Below are 11,587 nucleotides of genomic sequence, written 5' to 3'. Positions count from 1 at the left end.
TTCGGTCTGAAATATAGAGTAAAAGCAATTCCACAAAATGGATATTCTCAATTGAAGCAGCTCAAAACTGCACTTAAATACAGCAAGATATAAACATGCCAGAACCAGAGTGCCCGAAACAAAAGCTCCCTGCCAGGCTGTCAAACTTCTGAAGCATGCTCATTAAGGCATAAGACTCCCGTGGGCTCTATAAAACGTATACTGGTTATCTTTTTAGTCCTATTTCACCTTGACTGAGACGTAATGATTCTCTATGTAGGTTATTGGAGTGCTGCCAGACTGGGAGGGAGGGTTTCCCCTATAGAACAACTTGTATATTTTAGAAAGCTCCCAGTGAGTCAGTGTTATTTACAGCAGTGACAGTGCGATACGGGGGGAAACTCAGTCCGTTAACATGACTGAAGAACTATAACAGGGACCTGCCTGTTGATTCAGCTTAATAAAACCACAAAAGAAAAAGTAACATAAATTTTACTACGTGCACGCGGGCTGTATGGTTTGAGCGCGTGCAGACGGAGCCGCACTCAGTTTGTTTACAAAGCGCTGTCAGAACAATGTTTCGCAACGGGGACGGTCACTTCTTCCCACAAAACAACATTTGAAACACGGTCAAAGTGTGACACTCACCTATGTGGAGCGACTGAACACTAGCGGTCCGTTTTGCATAAAATGCGGCGAAAAGCCTGCAGCGACGTGAGCGACCTCCAGCAGGAACCTCTCTGACAGTCCGTCTGTCAGCCTGTAGTTTCCAACTCTCTCTCTCCCCACCTCTCTCCGATAAACCGCCCACTTCCGGTGCTTCTTCAATGTGTGAGTGAGAAACACTTTCTCTGGATTTCTGTCCTGCTGATGATGGATGATTTTTCTCTAGCTGGAATCAGACTGAAGGAGGTGTTAATTACAATAACAGCCACATTTTGTATTCGCTCTTTGAATATACATGTATGTTTTGCTCTTGTACTTCTGTGAAGAACTAGGTTGTCTGATCCCAGTGGATTCTGAACGCATAATCGTTAGGGTCTTTTCTTTTGGAGACTAAAAAATAACTTTAACTGATACTTTCATCAAGCCAAATCACATAATAATGATAATAATAATAATAATAATAATAATAATAATAATGATAATGATAATAATAATAATAATAATAATAATAATAATGATGATGATAATAACAATAATAACAATAACAATAATAATAACACTAATAATAATATTAGAAGAAAAAGAATATGCATTAGTGATTATTTACTACTAAATTAAATGAGTACCAGTATTTTCTGCAGGTTTCTGACTAGCTTCTCTGTGCCAAACGTTTAATGAAAATAAAGTAGAATCTATTGTACAGCACAGTACAGTCGTTCAATAATGTCTATTAAACTTATTGCATCGACTAAATGTGTTTCACTCAATCTGGAGAATAGCGACACCTTCTGGTACTAAACTAAACTTAATTCAGGGCATTAATAGAGGAAATGTGTTGTTGCTTTTACATGTTAAACCTGCCACGATGTATAGGTCAATGTGTGCAGCTAAGAAGAGAGGTATATATTGCTATTTGGGATAAAAAAAAACAAAGAGAGAAAGGAAACAGCAACCATGTGGAGCCATGTTGAATGTTGAAGAAAGGTAAGTGAGGAATGTTCACTTCTTCTGTTATGATGTTACTCTTGACTTTTGACCAAAATCCAAATTGTGCTTGTAAGAAAAAGTACTTTTATCCTTGACTTTAGTCAATCAATTGAAAATACTTTACTGTTTGTTTAAGGATAAAACAATTGGAGAAGTATTATAATATATGATGTAATGTGTTTACCAGCTTCGTAAAAATAAAAGCCTACAAAGCAACAACTACTCTTTCAAAGCTTAGTAAAAATGAGTCCCTAGTAAGATGTACCCAAGTGTTTTCCCTTGTAGACATGACATGTGTTACAGATAGCCTACTGTGTCCAGAGAAACCAAAGCAAAATATGAGGAATCTCGGGTTGTTGATGACCGTAAATAATTAAAAAAGTCCGCTATGATATAGAAACACTATAAATAACTTCATTTCCCGCATCTATGTCAAAAAGTCCTCATCAGTCTCACACACACACTCACACTCACACACACACACACACACACACACACACACACACACACACACACACACACACACACACACACACACACACACACACACACAGCACCCTGTTGAAGCTTCATTGATCCTGCAGATTGACTGGCTGTGAGCCAACTGAAGGGTGACAGTTGCTTCCTCAGACAGCTGAGTCAGCAGCTGCTGCCGGTAATAGCTGTTCCTCTCCACGCCCCTCTTCCTCTCCTCAAACCAGTCTGTGTTCCCTGCCTCTCACAGACTAACAGAGGCAACCAGGGCTCAGAGAGAGCTGTAGATCAGGCCAGAGGTCCAGGAATGCACAGACTGCTGCCTATACTGTCCCTGTTTGTTTAGCTGCAGGCGTTTATCTCAGCTGTCACATGCTCTCCAAGGACTCATGGGAAACCACTGCAGCTGATCACATCACGGTACAGCTGGAGATGTAGTGAAACTGAAGTGAACAGATACAATATGGGGGTTTCCGGTCAGGGAAATCTTATGGCTAGAGACACTGTTATTTCTTTGAATTGAAAAAGGAAGTGGGATGACGTCACATTTTATGCATGAATGAACTGTAATATCCAAATCACTGCATTATACAACATGAATTGGCTAAAATGACCTCCTGCTTTACAACAACACTAAATGACACCTGACAACAAGGTTTGTCACACATTTTAAGTATACATATTTTAGCCGAACTAACCATAGGTTTCGCACTCTTGTCATTTCACTTTACACACGTTAATTCATGGGATATTTACTTTTTTATTTTAATTCAATTGAAAATACCAATAAAAAAGAAACATAGGGGACTGATTTTCCATCCAAATGAAACCTCCCTAATTTAGATGTTGTCTCTTCTTGGACCATGAAAGTAGCCTTCCCTAAAGGAATATGTATCAATCAATATCAAGTCAAACTCCCAGATCACCATATGAAGTCAATGAACTAAAATTCATTTTGTTTCCAGAACAATCTGTGCTGCATTACACTTGAGCTCTGTTCCCACAGCATTCAGACCAACAGAGGCCTCATAAAGATAACGTGTTTATTGCTTGCATATTTCACACATTGCTTTATTATTTCTCTTAAATCTTGGATTCTCTCGTTGTTAATCGTCTGGCTTCCTATCTATATTGCTGCATTTGAGGATATTTCCAGTAAATGTTATCAGCCAGTGCTTTATCTCAGGAATGAAGTTCACAGCCATAAAACCTGTTTGAGTTATTCTCTGGTTTGTATGATGAAACACTTGGTGGTGTGACAGTGCGGTTGGTGGTTTGCTTAAGTTTGCCCTGTAGCACATATTTTCTGTTGCAGGTCACACATGGAAGACTATTTTGTTGAACTGCATTTTAATAAGTTATTGATTTGTTCTTGTGAATGTTGGCAGACAAATGTATTTCATATTTAACATATTTCCATTTCAAGTGCTAAAACTTCCATCATGTTTTTATCATTAACTTGCAAGTGAATAATGACACCAACCAATGACTTGACTACTTCAGTGATAACTTGTTTTTATTACCTTATGTCAATTGATGAGTAGTTACATCGTATTTTACAGAAATCCTCTTGACATTTCGTTGCATGACAGACAGATGTGGCTTGCATTTATCTCAGAGTTTACTAGTTGTATGAAAGGTTAAAAGTCAACACTCCTTGCTGTGTTAGAGGGAAATATCTCTTTCTCATCCATGATTATTTTAACAACAAGTTTGTCTTAAAATAAATTGTTCATACAATGATTTACATTACATATCTGATCAGGTGAATTCAGGCACAACACAAACAATAAAACTGCTAATTTTAAAGCAAGTGCAACTCACATGATCACAAATTACAGTTTGATATGGGGTGGGAGTGACAAAAAACTGCTTTCAAAACAATTTTTACAGGTTATATCATGTAATTTCTCACTATAAGGGGAAATAACTTTACAGGAAAATATCCATAAATTGTTATATCATCTCTCTGCAGTTTTTTAAAACTTCAAATGGCTCTAAGAAATATTGGAAATATTTCATTCTGAGTAAAAACTATCAAGAAACAAACCATTTGATATGAAACAAAGGTATTGTGAAACACATGTGACAAAACATTTGGCGGCCACTAAAAATGCAATAGTACATATTTAAAAAGGACCATTAAATGCATCAGAACAATACTATTCCAAAACGGCAAAGCTTACTGTATGCAACAATTATTCTACTTACACTTTCTTATTCAAAAGAAAAGAACACAAGAGTTCATAGCCGTTTCAAAAAGGCAAAAATACAATGTTCTCAAAAATATAATTCCAGATACTGAAAAGAGTAATCAGGACATCTATGCAGATGGAGAAGAACAGAACAGGAGCGGGAAGATGCTTAAAATCACACACTGAGCTAAAGATGGACAGTCAAACTTTAAATGAGTGGAAATCCTCTTTTAAAAGATTTAAAACATCTTTCAAAACCATTTAGATCCCTTCTCTGTGAAAAGTAGACATTTTCTTTTAAACAGAAACAAGAAACAAACTGTACAGGCGGTGGGAAAATTATAACACCTCTTTCACAACATAATACCAAATCCCAATGAAGAAAATGAAGAAACTTGGCGACTGTCCTCACATAGGTGATGCTACATCCATGTCCAAAGTGATTGAGTCTGCGGAGGAAAACCAGACAGAGGCTAATAATGTTGGTTAATAAACACGTTCTAGGTCATTGAGTTTCCTAGCTAACACAAATGTGTAGTTTGATAGTTTAAATGACTCACCCAAATGTGAAGGATTTGCCTCAACTTCATTGTGCATCAGGGAGTCCAGGGTGCGGGGCGACATGGGGAACAGGTCGCTGGTGTTTCCAGAGTTTGTGCTGTAGGAAAAAAGAAAAAAGAGTTGTTGACGCTGAAATGCCACTTGTTTTCTGCCATAAGGTTTGTGCTCGTCAAAAATGTTCATATATAAAACTAAAGTAACAACATATTTTCTTGATGTCGCTACCAACTAACTTGTGTAAGTCAATGCTTTTCTTCATCCCACTGATCGCTACGGTGGTTCATACACATACTGTATCAGTGGTTTGAAACGATCACCCCATAGAAAGACAATTCAGCATTTGTGTCAGTGAGGAAAGTCATGCCCGAAAGAGAGTAGGGTAGATTCAAAATGTGATGGATCTGTGGCTAAATCTTCACTAATGTTTAAATATAAACATCAAAATATATATCTTCAACCGCTAAAGACTGGGCTGATGTTGAGCATATTCAATAATATTCCCTGCTTCTGTTTCAGGCAGTGCTTACATTTCTTTTTGATGTTAATGATTGATGTTAATGACCGGCAGCTAAAGTAAATGGAGGATGTTTGTTAGTTTGCTGGTGGATTGATCAGGTTGTTACTCAGACTTTTAAAAGTGCAATTTCCAGTCATTTGCAGAGGAGGTTCTGTCAGTGAGGTCAACGGGATTACCGATAACATAGGTAACATGTTCATGTAACTTGGTGAAAGGGTGTTTATTGGTCGAATGAAGAAGCCAATTAAAGCTGGAGCGGATCTGAATCATGGAGGAAGTAACCAACTCGTTTTTGCCTTGGTGAACGTCTGTGTTCCCCAAATGCCCTTTTAGTTATATTTCGATACTGTATTTGGTCTTGGAATGGAATTGAGAATGGATTAGGAATTATTTCCCAGTGATAATACTACTTTTATCTGAAATCTGGTAAAAAATGTTATACAAAATACTGACACAACTATCTAAATGGATGAAAAACGGATTAATAGCAGGGAGATGCTCTTATATTAGGACCAGGTAAAGTGACAGGCGAGTTGGAAAAGAAAAACAGGTAGGTGCTGCAACTTAAGTGACAAGATGCACACACAAAGCCCTCCCTACATGCCACCTCCCCCACCTCCCCGAGCGCCTACCCTGGGAATCCGTTCCCAAGCAGCTCACTGTCCGGCAAGTCCATGAACACGGAGGGACACCTACGGAGACAGGTCAGGATCTCACTGAGCAAACCTCAAACCCACCAGCACACCCTCAAACAGCTGCCCTCTGTCTACCCTTTATTTATTTTAATGCAAATACAGTCGAACAGATAGTATATGGAGCATGGAAAAGAACCCCTACCTGGAATGATCAGTGAAGACACAACCTGTTGTGTTAATTGCAATCTGTCTGAACATAATCTACATTGATCTGGGATCACAATACTTGATCAGAGAACAGTGCGCTGGCTCCTCTAAAGACAGCGATGTCTTGCAGAGTAAAAAACTGCTTTGTTCTCTTTTCTTGAACATTTGGCAGAATTTGCTACATATTGAAAAAGGAAATCTCAAAAAGGGAAGTTCAGATCATACCAGGAACATTCAGAGGGAATCTCTTTTCTTTATATGAGTAAACAGCTACTAATAAGGACTACAAATAAGTGAAGGTCACAAGATGGCATGAGCCCTTCCTGTAAATATTGACCACTTCAAAAAAAGAAGATACTCACGGGGTAACGCAGATGAACTTCGTCTTCAAGTATGGCTGAATAGCTGTCAAAGAGAAAAAGAGTATTAGCACTATCACAAGAAACAAAGCGAGAAAAAACATGCACACTAAACAATATTTGTTGCTCGTCTTAAAGGAAGCGTAAGGAACACTCACTACTCGTGGAGTCTCCTCCCATCTCAGGCTCCGGCGCAGCTTCTGGCCTGCAGTATTTCCCAAAAGCCTCGTCTTTGGGGATATCAGGGTAGAGGTAAACAAGAGGCGAAACCAGGATGTTGGTGGCGTCCATGATCTTGTATCCCATGATGATGTCGGCAAAAGACATGTTGTTGAGCTGCTGCTTGGTGTAGGGCTCCACCGACTGCATCTGGGTCTTTCCTAGGAAAACATACAAGGAAGCTCAGTACCTGAACAGAAACTAAAGTGATCAGCCGGTATAAAAACAACAACAACTCACCGCTGATGTCTTTCTCCACCCATGTGAATGTGATGCCGCCCTCCTTGCTGCTCTCACTGAAGCGCAGCAGGAAAGTGCCGGGGGGTTTTGGGTTGAGAAGGGCCCTCTCCCTCTCCTTACTGATAAAGCCCATGATATACCTGCAGAAAATCAACAGGATATTGGTTTAAAAATAGCAAGTCTATTCTGAACCTGTTGACCACAGCACTTCAAAACACTTGGACTCGTAAACAAAGGGCGACCTCTCACCCTTCATTCCAGAGTGCCAGGATGTACTTCTTAACCAGGTCGATGATGTTGTCCAGCCACACCCAGAAGGAGAAGCCTTTGCCAGCCATGTTTTCCTGGGAAGAGGAAGGAGAAAAATAACTCACAATTGAAGTAACACAATAGCAAGATGGCAGGTTGAACCGTGTTTTTTTTAGGTCAGTACCTTGCAGAACTTGGCCCAAGTGATCTGGCAGCCGGAGTAGTTTACACACGGCCCTGAATGGACAGAAGAACATCACACATTAACATATGAGACAGTAACAAGACTGAGATTAACACAATATAATTGGATAAATGATGACAATGATGTATAGTCTAGCAGCAAGTCCTCAAAAAAGGCTTTAGTTTTCGAGATACCTCTACCCCAGGTAGAACCAAACACTCTTTAGGGTCTCCCATTAATGAAATGTATTGTTGTCAAATTTTATTTTGGGGGAAAAAAATTTTTTTTGGGTTGTTCTTTAGAACTACCCCAATCCCTGAAAAAGAGCCAAATTAGAACAAGCCGAATATGGGACTAGGACGACACTTACGAGAAGTGAGGAGGGAAGCAGTTGTAAGGACTCACAAGTCAGAGACACCCCGTCGTCACGTTACAATCAACGAGTGTTGTACGTGCCACACCAGAACAAAGGTATGAGAGTTCATGAATGGCCATCAAACTGTAAACAAAAACGAAATCCAATATTGTGACACAATAAGAAGTCTCCCCTAAAACCGAGGAAGTAATGTCCAGACGTGAAAAAATTTTACGGGACGAACACAAACCGTGTATAATATATAGCATAATATATATTGTCCCTGACAGAGCTTGTAATCTTTACACTATTTCAGAAAAAAAGACATTACGTTAATTTTTTTTTTGTTCTTAACTATTAAGACCTAAGTAATGTTTAGTGACTTATAACGTTCGGAAAATAATAAAATTATAACGACTATACCGTAATGTCGAATCTTGAGTTTATACGGATAGAGATTTATAATCTTATAAGTACTTTTCATATGATCATCCCCACAAGTTTGCTTAGTTGCAACTTAGCAGATTAAATTGAGCTTTGTGGACGTTCCCAAAGGACTCGGAACTTTTTTGTGAAGTCGAACCAAGGTCCATTTGTTTAGTGTCAATACCCCTTCTGACGACTAACTGACGACAGGTCTCGGCAAGTAAACTGTGGGAGGTAGTCCTCCATTGTGTGTTTTCTTTAAAGAGTTTTCTCGTTCGACAAGTGTCTTCACGGCAAAGTTTCGTGTAGGTGTTTTCAGAAAACCCTTCCCCCTTTAACACCGTCCTTTGGACACGTGTTGGTTTTCTAACTGGCGCGGAATTGTCGTAACACTTCTTCTCCACGAAGGTCTAAAACCCCGGAAGTTCGCGTCACCCCTGACTCTCGACCTCAGGTCCATAAAGTTTCAGTGACAAGTGTCTGCACGGCCCCTTTACCCGAGTTTATCGGCCATAAGGGTACCAGTTCGGTGAAAGACTTGAGTTCTGTTGCCTTCTCCGGCAGAACTGACACCCGATTCCTTTTCTTCGTGACCTGTCAACGTGTACACGCAGTTTCAAGGAGAAAACGCCTTTCCCGTTCAAAACATAAAGTAAACCCTTCAGTTCCGCCGGTCTCCCAGACCTCTTTTCCGACCTCTCCTCGTTTTAGGTTCACGAACTTTTAGGGTCACATTCAAGGGTGTCAGTCGCTACCAAACCCCTCGGTACAGTCCGACGAACACACCAGGTGAAAAGTAGTTTCCCTGGGTCTATTTACCGTCGAAACACATGGTTCCTTAAAATCTGTGACTTAGAAGGCAGACGACTTTTCGAGATACCTCTAACCTCCCTTAAGTAAAAGGTCGTACTAGACCCCGTGGACCGGGGTGTCACGGTTTTGGTGGTCATTGACCACAATGACTGGTACCGTATGACAGGAGCTAACCCGGGACCCGTTTAAGGAGGACTGGACTTGGGGGTTATCCCCTTCTTTATACCACCCCATAACAAACTTCCTTTCCGACTTTCTGGTGGTCCCCTGGGTTGTTTAACCGATTACTCGATTTCCGCATAACTTCTAGGACCCGTAGGTATGTGGAGTGTTACGGTGTTCCGACTAACGGAGGTACGGTGCGGCGTTAACTACGTCATTAGGCACGTTTTCCTAAGGGGTTGGTCCATGACTCCGTAATTACCTGTAAAGTTACAAACTAAACACAAAACGACAATATTTGAAAAAAAAAATGAACCAGACTACCCTTGATAAGATTAAAAAACTCTATCCTAAAACTCAAAGAATTCGACATACGGTATTAAGTCCGTTATATTTATTATTTCCGAACGTTATAAGTCAACTAAACATTACTTGGTCTTACATAACTGTAAAAAAACAAAAAAAATTAAAAGTACATGTCTTTTATTTCCTTGAAATAGTGCTATAGATTAAAAGACTCTGTCAGGACAATATTATAATATATATATATCTTTTGTTCTTACTTTACAATCCAGTTACCATAAACTGTCCGAATCTGCACGGTGTCAGTTAGTTTCTGGACCCTCACGTTCACTACCTCCGGAGTGTGTACAATAGCTGACCGTTTTTGTTTACAGGGTTTGATGTCCCTTAGAACTCCTCATCACCTTTGTTCTGACGTACACGAATAACACCGTTGATTGTTACCAGTGACGACGGGGTGTCACTGATGTGAGTCCTAAACTAACTTCCCCTCCTCCACTTCTCGTAGACGTGTCGTCCCCAGTCGTCAAACCTGTGCGAATGTCACTAGTCTCTCCTCTGTCCCTGTGTTCCTACCACGAGGTACGGTAGTAGAACGTCCTCAGTATAAGGGCGTAGTAACACTCCCAGACTACTGTGTCCACACCTTCATGACGAGTTATATAATACAAACCAAGTAGAGATCACATGTACGTACGTCCGGTACCTTATCTCTCTCTATACAGGGGTAGTTGTGGTATACACAACTTGTAACCTTTCTGTACAGATTGCACAGATGGCGTACAATAACGTGAGTGACCGACACCGAGGAGTTGTTCATCAAACATGTCTTATCCTTTCTGTTGGCGTAAGTGGTTTGAGGTTCTGGGGTAGAGTCGCTCGAGTTTCTAGGACCGGGAAACCTGGGGACGGTCGAACCTTCTCAGAAACCGGTCAGCGTTCTTCTTAACGCGAAGACGATATACCTTTTTTCCTTTAACCTGCTACACGTGTTTGAACCTACTTGCACTCCAGGTATTAGACGTAGTTTGTTGTCTACGTCGGAACCTTTTTAGACGGCGGTTGTCTCCTACTAAAGTTTGTTGTACATCGTTTCTCGTTACAAAGTCCTGTCGCTACACAGTGTCGGGCTTGGGCTTGGGAACAATACCTCAGGATAACCGTTTCCCCACCTAACAGTCTCTACCCCGGTAAAGTGGTCCGATAAATGTTTTGGGTCCGTGGATGTCTTCACTCCTCTTAGTAGTGAACATAACGTTTTTCACACCTCCTCTCACTTTCACCCGGTCACGGAGAGACAACCGGAAGGGGACATGCCTCAAAGAAGTGAAACGACACGTGTTACAGTTGTACACAGGGGATTGCAAAAGACTCCCTTGGACTGTAAATTGTAAGATAAGATCATAGGATATATGCTGGAGAGTGACTATAACTACCTAAACACATGACATGAACTTAATTCCAAGGTCAAAGTGTATTTTGACATGATATGTGGATACAAAATCTCCGAACGTTAAATCTTGATTATGTGAAATAACATCACCCAATGAGAATAAGACTGATAAACCACTACATTAAGTCGGTGGACCAATAAAGGGAGAGGTTTATACTACTGGTAGTCTTACTCTAAGAATTGAATATCCGATAATAACCGGTGAGAAGGGGGTAAGCCTTAAACTGACAGAGTCCTCTTCTCACATCGGATATCCGGATACAGATTTTCTTTAGATTAAACGTTATCTGTGACATGGTCTATACAGGTAGTTGTTGATGACCAATCATAAGTTATCGTGGGATCTGTTAAGCTCATCTACCATATAAAAATCACCTAATGACAAAAAGACCATATTACTCCTTTTCACTACCTCAGGATACGAGTGGTTTTCCTATGTTGAAGGCACGATTTGATTCGATCAAACATGTCCTGATATTAAGTCATAAATAAATCCATTTATTAACAGACTGATACACCACTACAATCCCTGTCGTGGACCAAGTATGGAAGTCGTGTGGATCCTCCTTTTCTCCACTATTAAAGTTTCAATACCCGAAAAAA

General features: G+C 40.2%; 1 protein-coding gene across 1 annotated transcript; it reads right to left on the bottom strand.

Moving 5' to 3' along the window:
• Positions 1–3,596: 3,596 nt before the first annotated feature.
• On the bottom strand, positions 3,597–9,085 carry LOC104946400 (signal transducer and activator of transcription 3-like). The gene is made up of 9 exons (XM_010772232.1): positions 9,073–9,085; positions 7,473–7,525; positions 7,289–7,383; positions 7,040–7,179; positions 6,739–6,960; positions 6,584–6,626; positions 6,012–6,071; positions 4,862–4,959; positions 3,597–4,774 (listed from the first exon to the last, which is right to left on the bottom strand). Exons 1-9 carry the CDS (start codon positions 9,083–9,085, stop codon positions 4,710–4,712), a joined length of 789 nt encoding a protein of 262 aa, XP_010770534.1. The 3' UTR covers positions 3,597–4,709.
• Between the last annotated feature and the right edge of the window lie 2,502 nt (positions 9,086–11,587).

This window comes from Notothenia coriiceps, unplaced genomic scaffold (assembly GCF_000735185.1).
Source record: "Notothenia coriiceps isolate Sejong01 unplaced genomic scaffold, NC01 NC01_scaffold00011003, whole genome shotgun sequence".
Classification (NCBI taxonomy): Eukaryota; Metazoa; Chordata; class Actinopteri; order Perciformes; family Nototheniidae; genus Notothenia; species Notothenia coriiceps.
Note: the sequence above shows the minus strand (reverse complement) of the source record. Positions and strands in the feature narration are given on the sequence as shown.

Bases quoted from the DNA above. Each gene is read 5' to 3' on its own strand.
- LOC104946400 (XM_010772232.1), bottom strand. The intron at 6,627-6,738 runs GTGAGTGTTCCT...TCTCTTTGACAG, and splicing joins GGGAGGAGACTCCACGAGTA to CTATTCAGCCATACTTGAAG. The intron at 4,960-6,011 runs GTAGGCGCTCGG...TTTTTCCTACAG, and splicing joins CTTGGGAACGGATTCCCAGG to CACAAACTCTGGAAACACCA.